Source organism: Vollenhovia emeryi, unplaced genomic scaffold (assembly GCF_000949405.1).
Source record: "Vollenhovia emeryi isolate VEMERY1.0 unplaced genomic scaffold, V.emery_V1.0 DF939153.1, whole genome shotgun sequence".
Taxonomy (NCBI): Eukaryota; Metazoa; Arthropoda; class Insecta; order Hymenoptera; family Formicidae; genus Vollenhovia; species Vollenhovia emeryi.
The window spans coordinates 845,266-865,337 of NW_011967213.1; the positions used below are offsets into that span (position 1 = coordinate 845,266).

The following is a 20,072-nucleotide window of genomic DNA, read 5'->3' on the forward strand; positions in this document are numbered from 1 at the left end:
TACTCTGATCGTAACGTTAATACGATGATACGCAGGTTCACCACTTTTTCTAACGTATATGCGAAGTTTTCGAATTCAGAAATATCGGTAACGAAATTTTGTCTAGATATTCAAATGCTAGGTGGTAATTTGGAAGAAAGGCAGAGAGAGAGAGAGAGAGAGAGAAAACATAAAATATACATAATTTAAAATGTTTCGCTCTGCATGCATTTTCAGTGATCTTTTCCGTCGTATTTTGTTATGGTTTCTCATTCTATCCACGGTATTTCACCGATCCACCGACGTCCTTGCCTTTAAACGCCCAAATACATTACAATGTAATCCTTCCGTCTGATAACGCGATGTTAAACAGCGGAAAAGCTTCCAGAGAAAACAAATAAAAGCTAAAAGCACGCCTTTAGATAACAAATGCAATTGCCGCTTTCATTCTGTATTTGTCAGTGTCTGAAAGTTAATTAGCCAGTAATAAAAACGCTTTAGTTACGAAAGTAAACTTTGTTGTATAAATAAACACGAAAATGTTTTAACGCGCCTCCCGTCGTCTCGTACTTATTTACTCATGTAAGAAGAAATCGACTATTACGAACAAACATTTTTTCACTACCGATTCTTATATTATACGACACTTTATTGCGAAACAATTGCTAATAGGCGCTCGTGCGCAAATGATCTTCTTTTCTTATTTACGAGTACTTGCGCTTGTGGGTTATGCAAAGTTCACCTCGCACACATTTTTACTCATCGATCCGCTTTTTCACGTAATGTAAATAAAGGAAAAATGATCGGAAATCGCATCGAAGAATAATTATGAATTTTTACCGTTTTCGCTGGAGCCACGATTGTGAATTGCGTGAACGGCGTTCGTCACTGAACGTTTTCACAACGCGTCACAGCGCGTCACATCGGAAAAATAGTTGGCGGAATGGCCGAAAATCGATCATGCAGGAAAATCGAAAAGCGGAGGCACGTCCGAAACACGCGTGCTGCAGAATAAAAAGGACATCGTCCTAAACGGCCGCATGTATCGAAAAAAAAATGGCGCCGCAATTAGGATGTCGGGCACCGACCCTTTGTTATTTAAAATGCCTATAGTTTGACATTCCGCTCTTTCTTTTTTATTTATTCAGTTATTCGTTCGTTGTCGACTGACGACTTTTCGTCGATCACGTACCGACATTTGTTCCTGTTCCATTTTTATCAAATCGTTTACTATTTAACGAATTTAGCAAACATTACATGCCAGTGGCAATTGTTCCATTGTATTTAAACGGGCATATGAAATAATGTTACCAATCAATTGGAAGTAATGTAAAATCAAAAAATATATATTCGACAAAGTAATAACACCCAAGGGGTAAATCGCTGATGGCATTGTGGTGATAAAGATTTGCAGCATTACTGGGCATTACTAGGCATTTTTTGGGCCTTAAGCCTTGCTGGGACATTATAAAGATAAAATTAGATAAAACAAGGATAAAATTAGTAGGCATTGGTGTACATGATTTTGGTCAACGGTTTACCCCTCGATAACACCCCTAACTATTAGTACACAATAAATTAAGAAATATGGAAAATATCAAGAGTATCGGAAACGAAATAATTATTTGATTTTATTATTTCGAGGCTTTTTCGAACAAATGTAAAATTAATGTGTTAATCTACGATTTATTATTTGATGTCAGGAGTATTTGATCATATAAATGCAGCTTTTTAAGGAAATGAATTTAGCATCATCTTCTATTATTTTATTCGAATGATTTATTCAAGCTTTTAACATTACTTTTCTCTAATATTAATTTATTATTATCGTGCTAATATCTCATTTACGTAGCATTTCAAAGTTGTACTATTTATTACGATTATTTAGTTATTACTAGGTATTACTATTTTTTAAAAATTAATTCGTTAACAGCTCTACAATTACAAATTCTGCTCTCGGAGGCTACTATTGTTATTATCGTTATTACGGTTATTAATGCAATACGCCTTCGCAACAATTACCAGTGGTGCGTGTCCATAAATTGCTCTCATTACAGAAATTATTTATTAAGTGTGATCCGCGCATATCGCGCCGAAAAGAGAAAGTCGAGTGAAGGGAAAAGGAAATGCATACCGATAAAGCATGCGGTATTTTTGCGAATAAACGTTATACCATTAGCACGCTTTTATGGTAGCCATTTGCGAACTCTATCTTTCACCTCCTGTTCTCTCCTTCTCTCTCTCCCGTTCACTAATTTCTCCCGCCAAAATTATCACCGTTATTCACACTATTCGTGCTATTTCGCCAGTTGACAACAGAAAGCGTATTTGCGGCGAACTGAATATTCCTCTACGAGATGATAAACGCAGAAAACGGACGCACGCTCGCGGTTGCACTTATGCATTTTCATATATACGCATTTATTCAAATAAATATTTTCCTTTGCGAATGTCACATGCTGCGTGTCGTATTCAAACAGAGAATCCCGGTTTGGGATTAATCCTAAATTAGTTTCAAATCTCCGGATTTAATATTTGAAATTAAACCTTGTTTTTAATCCAGCAGAAAAGAGTGACATAAACGCGTACAACATGATTACATAACATGAGATAACAGGAGACGTTTACTTAACTTTTAAGATCAATTTTCCGAAATGTTCTAAGCAGCGAATCGGATTATCTCGTGCTACTAACTTGACTCACTTCGTTGTACATTTTTCTGTTCAGGATTTCATAAACGCGCGTTGGCTCTTGAGCAATTAATCACATGAAATTGCGCAAATTGTTTACAATACATACGTCGCAAGAGGAGAAAAGGAGGGAAAGCGGTTTACCTGACTATCGATTCCTCGATTCCCGACAATGCAATTCCCGAGCTGACACCTTTCGATTCTCCATGATACGATTGACTCGTTATCGTAGCGTTATTGGCGAGCGAACAAAAGGGCGTCGATGAAAGGTGCCGCGACGCCGGCCGTGAAGAACAATGGCGGAAGTCGGAGAGAAAGCCGAAGGGAAAAAAGGCCGGGAAAACTCAATAGGAGTAGACGAGATCGAGATCGTTGCGCGTCAATTTTCTTTATTTCGAATGGAACAAAATCTCGATAAAATTATAAAATTATTGCACACAAAAACAGCTACGCTAATCCTTTGCTTATCAACTTTGAGAATTTTATACGTGTGCAACAACGGAGTCATCGTACATCTCAAGTACTTGAGAACATATCAACAAGGGACAAGAGATAGTCATAAAATCCAATCAATTTAAATATAAGTAGAGTTAAATAGGACCATTACGATATAAATCCAACTTTTTCTTTACAGTACGGGGAAGGGGGTATTGAATGCTGAATATAGCATTTAAAAAATTAATCGTTTATCGATTTTAATACGTAAATTTGCTGACGACAATAATTCCAGCTAAATGAAACTGTGTTATGCCCGAAAAGAAACCGGCGCGCAGGACAAGGTGGTATATGAATTCACATTTTAGATTACAATTATTAAGCTACCAACGTCACGCTTCGATCTAAAGGCGCTCTTGTTCAATTTAACTATGTCTGATGCAGATGAAACGGAATGTATTTAAAGGTCAAAAACGGAGGGAGCAAAAATATTTTTTTAAATAAATTCGCGTACAACACTAACATCGATCCTAATTCCAGATAATGTGAGAAATTAATGATGCCATTCGATAGTAGCGTTAAGGCGATATAACTCGTAGAAAGCCGGGTGAGTATCGTTCAAGAGAGATCGCAATTACCGCAGCTTAATTAACTTCCGGCGCAACATTAGCGAATCTTGAGGGCGATTAATCGATATTCAATTTCGCATGACGCGCATCGTCTGGCCATGACATCGTGATCCTCGATCCGTTCGTCGAATGATATTGTAAGGATGATAATGACAGCAGCAATGATGATGACGCTAACGACAATAATCGTTGCGTAAAATCAAATGTCTGACGAATTGATACTTCAGAATCAATTGCAGGTCTAACAAAGGATTGTATGAAATCACAATTGCGGTGTGTAATCGATGTGTGAAAACCTTATGGTTTCATGATTATTAAAGTAAATTGCAGTAATATAATGCTAATGTAGTATGTAGTGTAATGTAGTGTGTGAAGATGCGCAGAATGAGACGATAATTGTGCAAAATGCATTTCATAATATAATTCGAAATATATCATAATATAATTCTAGCTTCATCGCAATATAATTTAAAACATGTCAAAGTGTAATTCAAGATTTCACTTCAATTGCGATCTAATCGTTTTTTTCTTTTCCAGTATACACGCGGCTAGTTTTGCAATTTTCATTATTTCCAAAGTCGACCTATGATTATGCGTTTTTTCCCTCCAGCCTCATATCTTAACAAGCATTGTCTCGTTATCGTAACTCGGACAAAAGAGCAGCCGAAAAAAATCTTGGCAAGGGACAGACACAAGAGAGATCAAAGTGATACAGAATCGGAAATATGAATCCGAAATGAGTCGCGAAAACTGTTCCCTAATTGAACTTTTTCCCCAACTATTTTAGTCCCTTATTCAATATTCATTTTCTGTAATTGAATTATCTTCTGTTTTAAGAACGTAAAATACGTGTGATCTGATAATTTAGTAACGATCTGATTGGATAAACATTAAAACGTATGTACATATTGTACGTTTAATATAACAAAGATACCTTATCAGTGTATATATAAAATTTACTTCAAGTTTAAAATATTATTGTCGCTAATGGAAAGAATGGCGCATTACAAGATTATCGTATTACGACGTCGGCGTTAGAGTTTATAATCCGTTTGCTATCACTACCATTCATTCGTGGAATTCTCGAACGCGCTTTATTCACTTGGTTATTCACCTTTGCGAAATTCCGCTTGTTTTTGCAGCACGCCAAATTACGCAACGCCGAACACACGGAGCTCATTCCGTAGGTGCGACGTTCCGGATAACTCGGGTCCGGGAGAGAAAGGAATTCTTTTCAGGCTCCCCTTCAAGAATTTCAATAAAAGCACCGGCAGTCCGTTGACCGCCATTACATTTTGATATTACCCCGGCAATAACTAGGTGTCCAATGGCACAGGACGGTATCTGTTTCCGACGTGTATTCTCTTATCACACGCCCTTTGTCCGAATACATATATTTTGAGAAACTCGGCGTACTTGCTTTGTTCTCGCCCGTCTCTCCTTGATTATTTTTCCGTCCAGTCACGCGAAGGGGAACGTGCGTTTTGTCCGGGCCGATCGAACGGAAGGGGTGGCTTCTCAGTAATCGGTACTGGTCAGCGTCGGAGGAAACGAGGCGACTCGCAACGTCAAGAATTATCCCCTCGTGCGTTCTCGTTCGAGAAGGGGACACGCGCGCGGCCTGGCGATCGCACGGCCGGTCCGAGGCAGTCGATAATCGTGTAATTGAACGCTAACGATGCTGAAATGTTGATAGAACCCGCTCGACTGCTCCACAAATATGCTCTTCGGTGTTTCACCGGCGGCGGCGGCAGACAGCCCCTGTTTGTGCGGCGCTCGCCTGTGTACGGCGCTACCAGACGAAGGTTACCGAACGCGCACAATGAACGAATGCGCTGAATGGGTCGCGCCATGCCCGAGCCGCTTCAAATCAACCAGATCGGCCGCCGCGGCCACCCCGGCCACGGAGAATTTTCCCAACGCTGATTTAGTATTCGCGCTTGATTAAGCGCGTCGCTCGCACGACGAGCGCCGCTTCCGCCGCGAGCGTTTCGCGAGCACTCGGCCGTGGCAGGGTGTACCGCGCTGCTCCGGCGGACGGCTTTTATTTGTAAGATCTCGCGCGCGAACGGCTTCCGCCGTTTAATTAAAACGGCTTTTATAAAACTAAGTCGGCGGATTTCAGGACCGTGTATTTTTCCCCTAACAATTTCAGGAATACTTTCTTCCGGCGATGCAATTCTGCGTTATAGTCTCCGTTCTCACGTTTTTTTTTATTTCAAAAGATCTCGTATTCTTTCCGGAGAAATGATAATCCATGTCCTAATTTCTCGTCGGCGATCCCTGCGAGAGATAGGTTGCGATATATCGGACTCAGGCTTGGAAAGCTCCGCACCCTGCGGGACGGCCGCGCGGGAGGGTTATAGGCTAAACGTTGCGTGAAAAAAATTTCGGCGATACCGCGGAAATCGCGGTCGGCGAGAATGGCGGTACAATCCGGAATTAGTCCGAGGAGAGGTAAAACACTTGGCGGAATAAAAAGAACGCGGCAGTTCCCGGGCTAAACCGCCGGAACCGGCGGAACGTACAGCGAAATGGAGTCAGCCGGGAACGACGATGGCGGATTAGCCCGCAGGCACGTGCTGCGGACACCATTCTCCACTTCGCTTGAGTGCTCGAAAATCACGTTCGCGCTGAACTCAGCTCGAAAACAGACTACGGCGATATTCGCGCGAATCGCGCCCGCGTCTCGATTCCTGTTGTCTCTTCCAGTGCGGACGAGTCCGCCCTTTGTCGTCCACCACCCTTCGGCCGTTCGTGCGCTGTGGAGATAGAGAGAGAGAGAGAGAGAGGGGGGGGGGAGGTCGATCCACCCTTTCAGAGATCGCGCCATCCCCGTTCCCTTTTTCAGGGACGACTCTTTCGCTCGGTCGTTACCTTCGCGGCCCGATGGCCCTTCGGGGATTTGCGGGAACGTATGGGTGATACCGGGTGGACTCTATACGGTACCGGTAGTAAAACTTGCTCTCTATCCGCATATAGTAAAGTAGCGAAAAATAAACTACGAGTTATTAAACACCACTATATTCTGCCATATTCAGAATGTTCTCTTTTTACACGAGGTGTACGCGGGTGTATTATACGGGTCTGTGGATTCATTATGACGAATAGAACAAAGCATTGTAAGGTATAACAAGAGGATTTATTAACAAGGATTATAAGGGACCTTAGTGCAAGACAATAGCGTTTCCTGGGAGATCTTGTTTTCAGCTCCCCAATTATCGTTTCCTCGTAACGAGACATGTGCCGTTGACTGCGTTGCTATCAATATCATCTGCATATTTTTTATCATATTCACCGTAACAGCGGGGCGACAAGAAATCGATCCACATGAAATAAAATCGCGCGCTGTCATTAGAAAAAGAGGACGCTCTCTGTGTCTGTGTGTGGGAAATCAAATTCCCACCTGGAAGAAAATTATGTTGACTGCGAAACAATCGCCTCATCCCCTACCAGAAATAGATACAATAACTCTAGTTTGAAATGTATTTTTCTCCATTTCAGAAATAACGATGAGATTAAAACGGAGAGAGCACCGCGTACAACTGTATTGTTTCAACTCCAAACACGGAACCATAACGGCTTCGAACATTCACGTGAATTACATCGGTATATTAACTATACGCATGTCAGTAATCAATGTTTAACACGTGGGCGAGAGAGAGGATGGGGGTTTACCAAGTTACGTCGCGGTTTGCGGTGCACCAAAGGCTATCGTGCACCACATTCAGATGCGCGCGTACGCGCGCGATATATTGCTTGTTCTAACATAATATTATCGAATTCTCGATCGCGCGAATACTGCCCTCAGTTTTGCATAATTGTAACAAATTAGAAACGTTCTCCGTTCAAAGCTATAATTTTAATAGCCGAGGGAGTTAATAAAGAAAGAAAACCAATTTATCAGTTTACGCGTAAAATTATGCGTGAGTAATGTTGTTCGAAATTGGTTTATTCTCTAAATCAACTTTTCGACTATGACCGTTCAAAAATTTCTCTACGGTAAAAAGTGCCATTTAAAAGATTTTATTTACAATTATTGTAAATTATTTAAAATAATAATTCATTTGTGTTAAGCTAAGAAACATTTTTAATTACACTCAGATAGCACATTTTGCGATTGTCAAAAGTTATATTGCTAATGTTATTGTCCATGTTTAAAGAATAATTATACATATATATATATATTTATTATAAATATATAACATGTAATATTATTAATAGTAATTACATCATTAGTGATACTTATATTATTAATAGATGAAATATAAAATTAATCACCAATCAACTGCGATGCAGCGAATTTTTGTTTAAATAAACTGATCGTTAGCCGATTTGAATGTATGAAATGTGCACGTAAAAGAAATGTGATGCAGAAAGGCAGTTGTTTTATGCTTTGCCCATTTGAGAAGTGGCCAAGTGTCGAAGTGAAAAAATATCGGCCGACTGCGTTTAATAAAGGAGATGACAATTTTTAAAACGCGCGATAATATAACAGCAGGATACCTCGGCAGGATAATGGTGCGTGCCGGCGACGTTAATTACGCTCCTACGGCGTTTGCAAGTATAATTTTCGAGTGTCGACACGCACACGCGTGCGACAGAGAGTGTGTTCCTATGCAGATTTATATACCGCGGACGCAGAATAATAAGAACTCTTCCTCGTTTCGGATCGATTCGACTCGACCTCAACATCGATTCTTTCCGCTGAAAGCGTGACACACGAGAAAGCTCTTTAAATATAACGAAATCTGACTTTTTATAAAGTTAGGTATTAAATGTGTATTTTTAATTTTCATAAAATAAATTTGAACATTTTCAGGAATAATGGAAAATTATTCGAAGGAAGTAATAATTGTGTTTTCTGTTGTAACATGTTCCAATTTTCTACTGACCGAGAAAAGCTTCAAACTTGGGAAGAACAAAAAATTAGGAAAATTTTAGTCTGCTACGGAATGCTCAGAATTTTACATTTGATAGTAATGAAAGAAAGATGTGACTACAAAAATAATGTAAAAGTAAGTCACACGCAGCATTTTCCATATTTTGCACAAGTAAAATACAATGTAGTAAATTTATGAATATATTTTACGTTTCTATGTTAACATCTTTTTAAAAAAACTTAAGTTACGATAACTTCACATAATATACAACTGATAATGAGTAATATGCATAATAATGTATAATATACGCGAGTAAAAATTCCTGCAGAACGCAGTATTTAAATATCATATTTCCATCACTTTTGCACCGTAACTTTTCTAGCGTAAGAATTAAAATTCCAATAGGAAGGTAAAGATCAAGTTTTTACAAAAAAAAAATTAAAATCTGTAGAGGGTGCAACATTTGAATATTTGACAAAATTTAGGGAGTAGACTTGAAAAATCCATATATTTAGGAATCTGGGTGTGTAACGCAAAGCAGAGAATACCTAATGGACCTCAAGTAGGAACGGAATAGAAACTACAACTGTAAACAGGAACAAATCGTGAATGTCCGCACCTAATAGGGGGATATTACCGGAATAAAATTTTTTGAGTTACATTTAATCTCGGCAATAACCGGCGTTGTTTGGCCGATTGCATCGGCTGTAAATGAGCGCGGGGCGGGTATAATGCGCTTGGCCCCGGAACGACCCGAACTAGGGAAGCACATTAATATACCTAATGGTACTCCGGAACTTGGCTCCGGCCAACCCCCGAGACAAAACTCCCTTAATTGTGCCACTTCCGTTGGAGCGAAAATTTAGCCGGTAACCGCGTTCACCTGCCGAGATTATTAACCAGCAGCACCTCTGACGCGATGCGTCTATTGATAGATAATGTTGGGAAATAACGTACCACTTGAATAATGCAGAGTAAATGCTGTCGCTCATCTACGCGCGTGTGCATGCGTATTTAAACGTGCATGCATATGCGCGCGGATGTGCACCACGCGCACGCGTGTTATGTTAAAAAGATAATTTCATGATAATTATTTATTAAAGTAATAAAGTTCTTCAATGGCACATTTTCTATTATCAGAATTAAATTCTTAATAGAATCGTCTAGACATGTAATTTTTTAATTATCACACCCACACACACACACACACACACACACATATTTCTACTGCATTAGATTTTGTACTATTAAATTATTTACAGATATTACAGATCTATAAATATTGCAAGTTTTCATTTTCTTTAAAAAACAAAGCTAAAATTTTGACAGTTTGAAATTAAATTAAAATTAAATTAAAATTAAATTAAAGTAAAATTAAAAAATTTTACAAATTAGATAGTCAAATATGTACAATTTGTATAAAAAATTCATAAATCTAAAATATTTCATCTCCATAAATCCAATTATATAAGGATTCAAATATGCTAGGATTTATGGAGCGTTCCTAAGTTCACAAGCTCCCAAGCTTTCAAAAATCTAAAGGTTCCAAAATCAAAGGATTTGCGTGATACATTATAAATTTGATCTCTATTAAATCCAAGGATTTAAAGTTCAGCAATGTAGAGATCTAAAAGCGCGAGACCCTCCAAGAATTGAGATGTGCAAAATTAACTATGCTTCCACGGTAAAAACAGCGTTGGACGGTGCCGTTTTGCTTTGCTTTATGAAGAGAAAAAAAATCATATTGGCTCGCAAGAAAAGTATCGTCCACTGCCAACCAGTGCGTGTCACTCCCACGGCACCATTTAGTAACCCCCCAACTCCTCGTCTGTCTTCATCATTTATTCTCCGAGGGTGGCGTAATAAAGCTCGGCAGATATCAAGCCCGATAGAAGTCGGCGTAGCTGCAAAACGATCCCCGTGACTCGCTTATCCGGCCTTGTATGTAAATGTTGACATGTTTTCTGAAGCTGGAAACACACACATGCACACACGCACACGCTTACACACACGGTGACACACCTGCGCGCATGCCGCAAAAGGAAAGTCGTGTTATCTCATGTAAATCTTCACGGTAGCGCGATAAGCGTGAATTTCACCGCTCGCTTATTAATATTTATGTCCGGCGTTAAAGGGGTTGGCGAGGGCAAGCTAACGTCTACAGGCCACTTCAAAAGCCCCCGACTGCAGTTTCTTATTCATTTTCTTAATAGAACGATTACGATGCGTTTTGCTGAAATCTTGGATTCTCTCTCGCGTGTCTCTTCAATTAAATCTTTAAATTACCAATGTAAGACAAATCTTATGTATTTCCAAATCTACGAAGAAAAGAATTTAATCTATTCATGCAACTAGATGCATCGAGACACTTAGAGTTTAGATTTAAAGAATTGGCAAACCTATTTAAGATTACTAAAATTGAATGCATCTATAAATTCAAGTTAATAAGTTTGTTAATTTTGAAAATTCTTCTAATTTCGATATTGAATCCTCCAATGATGTTACTTAGGTTATTCTACAATCTAAAAAATGCTAAAGACCGAAAAATCTGACAGCCTGAAAATTAAACTCAAGATATTTGACGATCATTATAATTCACAGATATTGTATAGTTTTGAAATTAATAAAATTAAGGCAATGAAAGAACGCTCGTAATCTTTTGTCGAAATCAAATAAGAACCGTAACAAAACAAAATATTTTAAACAATGCAGCGTACATGTTTAATTTACAAATAATTATTCCGGTCATTCGTCTGAGAAATACACGAAACTATTTCGAGCTGCGGGAGGAAGTCTCGCTCTACAAAATGCACTGCGTTACTATGCACCCTGCTGCAACAAGCAAACCTAATTTACACAAACCGCAGGAAATGAACGCACGAAGGAGATGAAAGGGAGAGGAAAAGGAGGAAGGGGGGCACGTTAAGGCTGTATTTCTATCCGCAGAGATAATGCCACTCCTTTATCTCGATTTTTCGGTGCTAAATTAATATCGTACGCCTGTCAACAGCAGCCCTTATTATCAAGGATTTACTGATAATAGCTTCGTAAAGATTAAGATATTTATTGATACCTTCATTTTTTTGAAAATATCGCTATTTCTTCATTTTATCAATTTTTTTTGATTGTGAATTAATTCACAAACGACATGTACTCAAAAGAAAATTAATAAATAGTAACTAATATTAATAATTTAAATTAAAACTGAATATTACATCCAAGTATCGGGGCCCTAAATTCTTAAATTATATAAAGCTAAAAATAATAGAACGAATGAAACAAGGAGAGAGCTAATCTCACGTGAAATATCTTTCAGCGTATGCTTAATGCGTGATTTAATCATTTGAACGTCAACAAAACCTTCTAAAATTACGATAAATGATAGTCTGCTTCTGCTAAACAAACGAGAAGGGTGATATTCAAAGTATCGAAAAACCTATAATTGAAAAGCAGTATAATCAATAAATAAACAAAGCGCGCGGGAGCGTGGTAGATGCATATCAAAATAAGCAGAAGTAACTAACTGAATATGACAGGGACGAAAAAACATGGGTTGTTAAAACTTCGCGGCGCTTGCCGCATGATTCGCTAAAAATCTGCAATCACGTGATCTCTCGATGGAGGGGTGCGGGAAGAGGATTAACGGACGGACAATGAACGGGCGATCCTGCTTGAATGGCGTGCTGAAGCGCACTCGAAACCGAGCCGAACAATTCACGCGTAATTCTCGTAACTGCGATATTCGCGTTTCGCTGCGATTTCCGTCTCGACGAGGTCGGATTTGGCTTTCCTGCCTGTTTCAAAGATCTTACTCAAGGCTCTCAGCGTGATCCGAATCGCGGAGAATTCGATTCATACATTTTGCAAAATAATAAACTTCTGTTCTACATTCCACTCGATGTTTCGCCTCCCTGTTTACCATTCATCTATTTATCATTCACTTTAACGTCTCGTCATACAATTATTTAAATTGTCGCGTTATTACATTATCCGCCCGAAAGGAGGCTAGAATATGTATAATCGGTTCCAATTTTAGCACGCGTGATATTTACACGCGGCACAAACCGAGGAAAAACAATACCTTCCGTCTTTTAATGCCGTGCACACTTTTTCGTGTCGATTATTTAAATGAAAATCTTAAAAAGTTATGTGCATTGCGGCGCAGAAGGGGGATTAGATCATTATTTCCTTGACAATCACAGTAACGGGGAGGGGGAAATAAAAGGAAATAAGGCTCACAATCTATGTATATAATGCCACCTCAACTTCGTGGGACACCCGGTACATGTTGCATTAAGCACTGTGCGACGCTGCCCCGCGACTAATTGGGAGCGGTTAATGAGGTGACGCATTTTTATTGTTCTTCCGGCTTGTTAAGCGACCTGTTTGCTTCCGTAACACGTACGCCGGGAGCCCCGGGAAGGCGCAGGGATAGCCGGGGAATCCCGCGGATATCCTGAAATTGTCCCGAATACCCCGCGCGAATCCCGGAAACGCCGGCGGAATATTTTTCGCGGCTTTGCCGACCCGGCGGATTATCGACATCGGCGCTACACACGTGCGTTTATTCGCACACGCGTCTCCGTTTAAATAAACGGGGCTGAGCGAATTCATAATTAAATCGGCTTGATAAATAGAAATAAATGGGTGGCAAGACGGTACCGTTATCAACGGACACGCCGAGCGAAATAATTTAGCTCATAAAATATTACGCGGAAGATGAATCTTACACAGAACATGAATTAACTCACCGAGTAATATTTTTGAATGAATTAAGTTGGAAAGTTAAATCGTCAAAGACACACGGCAGTTATGTATTCTTTGAAAATATGAAGGTACGCGATATCTGTGATTGGTTTTACTCCAAGATATTAATACTTCCTTACAAAAATTGAAATAATTATTATCTAAGTCTTTTGTTAGACATTTTAATGCAATATAACAAATACGTACAGGTGTAGACACAAAAGTTATTATAGAAAAACTACAAACAGTTGTCATGTTAAAAATATTGAAAAATTGAAATAATATTCTAATAAATGGACACGAACGCAAGGCTTGATTGGTTTTTATGTAGAGCTAAATGATCTGTTTGTTAAAACTGAATTGACATTTTCATCTCTGAATGGCATGCAATTTTGAATGTTATTTCAATCACCCTTTTAATATAGAGTTTCAGCTTGCCGATTCATATACCTATACAATTGATATTTTCTACTTTTGTGAGTCAATTCATCTCTGCATAAAACTGTCTATTTACAATTCGCTCTATTTTATCCGTCTATTTTCAGCATTATTATAAAAATCGATCATTTTGTGGCTGTGCACATTCCACAGAACTGAATATGTCAAAAATGATAATATAAATTCACGGAGAGTTGAGACTTTATTGTTAAAATATTTCAGGTTGGTATGACAAATTTCCGAAACGAGATATGTAATCAAATTTTCACTAGAAAGGACCAGAATACGAGTCAGCTATTCGTCGGATAAATATAAATTCATAAACGAGAAGATATGCCATGCCTAATGGCAATTCGTATAAATATTTTATAAGCTATGTTATGTGCAAAACGATGTTTTCGATACCTCGTCTCTTCTGTGAACGTAATATAACTAAACCGTCTAACGTGATTAATGCGTGATATAAAATGTTTGAATTTCTACCTACAACACGCAGTGATTATTTTTGCAATTTCATATTTTGTGTTCCAATGAAATTAAATTTAAAAACTGACTCCGAAGTTACAATACACGTATTTAAAGATTTCATGGTTTGAGTCACATCGGAGGGAAGCTGGGACATCATATACGATAAAAATAATAAGCAAAATCGCGCGAGAGAATTTCAGTATTGCACAATGCATTCTAAGTTTGTGTGGGTGTGTTTTTTTTTCCTTTTTGAAAGTGGCTTTTGACGCATGATATTCGGTGAGAAGACCTCGCACAGACTGGAATTCTGGTCAGGATGAGGACGCGGGAGATTGACGGCTGCATTAAAAGGGCGACAGGCGAAAGATCTGAAAAATCCAACGCGCAGATATTACGCGGCGTTCTCGAGATGTCGTGTGTTTTTCTATCGTGTTCCGCGAGACTTTGCCCTCCAAAATTTGATTCAATTGCGCGAACGGTAGTTTATCTTAGATGTATGTCCAATATATGTTCGATTCCACGGACGATTCCCGCACTGTCCCGCCGAAAATTTTCATAAAATTTTTCCATATTTGCAGACACATGTCCAATAATAATTTCACGTATACATAATACAATATAGGTACTCATAATATAGTATATATATTGACAATTTCAACCCATTTGTTTCCGTTTTATCAAGGGTTGCTAGCTTGAATGTGACATCAGGTTCCAGTTTTCTTCAAAAGAAGCTATCTTGATGTTTAATCATTTCGTTACACACAGATATATACTCGTATATATATATATATATATATATATAACTCATAAGATGGTTAATTCATGATAGCATTCCACTCAATTTCTTGAGCTACGACGATTCGATCTTTCTTACGAGCGTATCCTCAATTTCAGTTTGTATACGCGATATTCTTTTATTTTATAGAAGATTTTTAGAGAATAATTTGAACATCGTTTCTTTACAAATGAAATAATTTTATTCCCTTAGAAATTATATCAGTTCTTAATAAGCATTAGAACTGTGTATTCAAGCGCTATAATATTATTATTACAGTACCTCAATTAATTTTAATTCCTGCAGTATATATTATAGAATCATTTTGATGTTTAGGTTGTTCACCCTTGTTCTACGTAAATGTATGCTTACGTAGCGTTTACTGTACAAAACAAAGTTTAACTAATCTGTGAAACTGTTTCATGTTTAGTTTGTTATACCTAAAGTTTGCACGAAAATTAATTTTAATATGATTGAATATTTCAGTTATTTACAATTTACTCTTAATACATCTTAAATATATTTACTTTTAGCCATCTCTTCTCTTTTAATTCAGTGTATCCTTTGAAAGACTAGAAACAATAAACTTTAGCATAAATTGGATATTATCTCTTGGAAATAATATATTTCAAGATCAATTTTTAATTGGCAAAAGGAGGCGCAAAAGTTACCGTCTAATTATGCATCAAAATTGATATTTGCATTATTTGTATCGAAATCATCTTTACTGCGATCTTAAGACCTCAAAATTGCGGCGTTGTGAACGACCGAAAATTGGCATCAATTAAATTGGCACACTCGGAAAATAGTCGAACCGTTCCTTTTGTCTTCCGCCGAAAGAGGAGGGAAGCGAAAAAGAGAAAGAAGAGGTGGGGCGCAGAGCTGGCAAAAGGAGAAAAGGAAAGGTACGCGACTTAGTTCGTGAAAAGGTATCGACGTTTGCCACGAAACTATCTGTCGTGGATAATGCATCAGCTGTTAGAGAATGCTCTACCATTCCTTTTTTTTTCTTGCGGCGAAATACTTCCCGTGTCGACCATTGTGCCAGATTACTGAAAACACAGCCTGAATTAAATTCTTAACCAATGCGGGAGAAAGAACGCCCTTCTTGACGACGCTATTAAAGTTTTAATACATGGTCCGTTGCTCACGAAGATAGAAATCTTCATAGAGAAAGTATTATATAATTTACGGCTAGAAATTTATTCGATATATTCAAACATGTATGTATCTTTTCTAAATTTGTGTCTAAAACACTTTTATGTGTATGACAATTCCATATTGACGCGCAAACTTATGCAAAAGAGACGCGACGCTCTAAATCGCATAAGCGACTTAAAGAAGACAAACAATTCCATAAATCACCCCATGTCTTCAATGTTCCTCGATAATTTATATATTTTCTCGATATTTATATATTTATATAATTTATATATTATATTATAGTGTCGTTATTACACGAGATCGACTCTTAAAATGGTCCGTCAAGGCACACAAGGAACCTTCACGTGCGCAATACGATGCAATTACGGGGGTTTTTTTTTTATTCCGCGTGTGTATCTCGCGCAAGTTAACTTCCGCAAACATGCGACCGCTCGTGAATTCACGGTCACGTTCCGCGCGTAAAATACGTTCTCGGCGCTTTCGGGTTTATACATCGAGTTTAGGGTTCGTCGGCACCTTAAGGCCGGGATAAAGCGGTCCTTTGAATGAAACTCCTCTCACTGGAAGATTTATACGCGCCGCGCTGGGAAAAATCGAGCAGATAAGATAAGATGGTGCAACTACGTGCCAAAGAACACCGGGCTCTACTTTGAGTAGATTGTTGGCAAATTCATACAAATACGTGAGATAGCTTCATAGCGCCAGGCGCTACATACGGCGCCGTGTATACGTATAACGAATTTATGGCGTATCAGTGTTTGGGGAGGCTCAATTTTTCGCAGAAACGCAATCTTCATGCAATATACGCAAAGATGCATAAAGATATTCTTTCGCGTCCTATGTAACAGATATGTAATAGATGAAGAAATACGTCCAGGTGCTTCATTATTTTACGGAAGGGATGTTTGTATGAAGTGTAAAAAATTGGAAAGTTACCAGTCGTTGCCCGTTTTGGAGACGTTCTGCCGCTTGCGTCCAGTTTGGTGAGGCTTTGGCTCGGCCACCATATTCACGTCTGAAAGCACAACGGTCCCTTGGTTAGTAAAAAAGAAGGAAAACGAGCAAAAAAAAAAGGAAAATAGGAGAAATGCCAGGCGACACGTTAATCGTCACATTTTGAGGATTCGTATAAAGTTACGTTTATCTTTCATTAAGTACTATAATTGTACCACCCGTTAACATGACTAGAGCTAATTAATAAAAAATTCAAGTCCCTCTCGAGTTTATCTTAAACCCGATAAAATGTGAAGCAAATATTGATTTTACCTGCGCCATATGGAAAAGAAATAAATCAAGCCTGAGAAACCTCGTCGCGCTCGTTTCCATATTTTGTTAAACACTCGCGACTTATCCAGGCGTATCGACGTTTGCATATCACTTAAAAAAATAAAGGAGTCGCATAATAAATTGTGAATAAATGAATGGATTGTGCGCGGATCGCGGGTATCGACTCGCGGACACGCGGGGGGCTTGCGCGGCGATAATAAACGCAAAGTGCGCTCTCATCGTTGCGCTGCACCGCTCCGCAGTCCGCCCGCGGCTTACGCGGATTAATAAAACGAAGACGGCGACGGCGAAGCGCGAAGTTTCCGCTCAGCGTTTCCGCAAACAGTTATTAATTTCGCTTGCCTTTGAGCCGGCCCGTAGCGAGATTGATAATGAATGCGCCGCGACGTCGCGCGGCGGGCGATCAAGCGACAAGGATTTCGCATTCTTCTTCTTGTTTTCGTCGCGGCGGTAAACTGAGACGGTCGCCGGTATTCAACGTACAGAGTGATTCAAAAGTCGCGCAACAGGTGTGCAGGGGCTATTGATCCGCGAGCGCGCCGTTCCGCGCTGCGGCGGGCTCGCGATCGCGTACGCGCGATAAATTCTCCGGACGTCATGCGGCGCGTGACAGGTACGCAGATCCAGAAGTCGCCAACTGCACGGAGTCATTAGGCGCTGCGAGCAATACGTACGTTGTGACAAACGCGATTGCGTTCCCCGCGCGGGAGGGACGAGGAATCGAGTTACGAGTTGTAACTTACAACTGGCCCGAACGATTAACGTTGACAAACGCCAAGATGCCGCGGGATGACGATACGTTGCGCACTCCTGAAATCGAGGGTGTTTAGAGATATCGAGAGAGGAAGAGCGCCAAAGAATGAAGATAGCGATACCTGCCGGGGGGCAAGAAGACGGAACGGCAGAACCGATAAGGAAGGAAGTGTCAAGAGAAGGGTGGTGGAGGAAAAAGGGTAAAAAAGAGGGAAGGCAAGGAAGGCGGAAAAAGCGATAGAGCGAGGAAAAACTAATATGAAAGAGAAGAAACAGCTCTCCAATTCGATGAAGTTGTTCTTCTATTCTTGCGGCGAGGCGGAAGAAGTGCAACAAATGAAAGTTGAACGGACAATAGGAAAATTAATTGTTAAAAAAAGAATTAAAGTTGCATAAAGTAAGTGCGTAAAAAAAAAACGAGGCAGAATTATGTATCGAGTGTTAATTTCCTTCGTAGACTAAGTTAACTGGAAATCGAAGTGTTAAAACGATTAAAGTAAGGAGCCAATAGATTTCTTTTCAATTTGAATTCGATACCCGCGATTGTCACGGCTGAAGTCTCCCGTAACACAATCATAAATTCAGGCGCACACCTACCCTCCCGACACAAATCACTTCATCCCGAAAACATTTTCCATCACGCCCGCGTTACTCCTGCAAGACGTTTGCTCGTATCCGTGTCGCTAACTTCCGGACGTTCCGCAAACCGTTGAGGCCCTGTAGCACACCCCCTACCCACCGTTCCTTCGCCATTCCAGCCCTCCTCGCAGAGGGGTTGGTTTGTGGATGTTCCTTGTTAGAGTAGCGGGCTGATTCCGTTGTGTGCGCAGCGGTGCGCTTCGTCCTTTGTGTGAGCTAACCAAACACCCCCCCTTCTCTCAGCGCCACCGCCCTGTGCCTTATCCTCATCCCCTTCATCCTTCTGCTCCTCCATTATCGCGGCTACTTGCGCAAATTGTTTACACGTCGGTCCGCGAGCATTTCATGAGGCCGTCCGAAAATTGATGATTTGGTAGATGTTTGTTGCACTTTGAGGAGGTGGGGCAGAAAGGGTTGATTTATTAGAGAAAGAGGAGAGCCGGGAGTATTTCGCGAAGCCGCTCAAGACGCCGGATAAGATCGCTTCAAGAGCTTAAAGCAAAGTCGATTCTCGGTTTCACGCGAATACCGAAATTTGCTTTGTACAGCTGCATTCTCACTTATTGTCCCGCAAAACTATAAATTTTGCTCGCGGGGGCGAAAGTAAAATTTGCGTCAACGCCAGTCGGCCGATTGTGCTCTTAGAACGCTCTATTATAATCAATGAAATTCAGATCAATAGGAACTGGCGAGCGCAGATATGCGCTTATTGCGATGCAGTAATCACCTCGTGCATTCTTTAACAATTTTATCGAGATTCCGCAATTCACGGTGTGCTTTCGTACAGTATTTTCCAAGCCCGCGTCTGCTCGCGTCATTTTTTGACAGTTACGTATCCAATTGATTGCGTGAAAGAACGTGCCCAAGAACGTGTAGGCGCACCGGTAGTCGGAAAATTCGAGTGCTCTCTCGCGCGTGAACCAAGTGTGAACTCCGCTCTCCCCGTTTATAATGCAATGAAGCTGTGCAATCGCTCGTCGCGGTGCACCGGCAAGCCAATTGTTTTTCTCTTGATTTAATTTCCCGCGGATCGAAATGCCCGCGAACGCGGATTGATTTATTGGTAATCCACTTGTACGCGCGGCGGAAGAGAAAATTCCGGGCGTCAAGGGGTTAAATGCAGCGCGGCGGAACGAAACTCCCGACATTCGCCACCGCGACGCAGCTAATCGTTGCGGGCGTCGGC

General features: G+C 40.0%; 1 protein-coding gene across 7 annotated transcripts in view; it reads right to left on the reverse strand.

Moving 5' to 3' along the window:
* The window catches only part of LOC105565338, a 179,597-nt gene that overhangs the window by 26,456 nt on the left and 133,069 nt on the right, over positions 1–20,072 (reverse strand). For all 7 annotated transcript variants that reach the window (XM_012018436.1, XM_012018440.1, XM_012018439.1 and 4 more), the window contains one exon: positions 17,144–17,222. In XM_012018436.1, the coding sequence (XP_011873826.1) occupies positions 17,144–17,222 (79 nt within the window). The remainder of the gene's footprint in view (positions 1–17,143; positions 17,223–20,072) is intronic.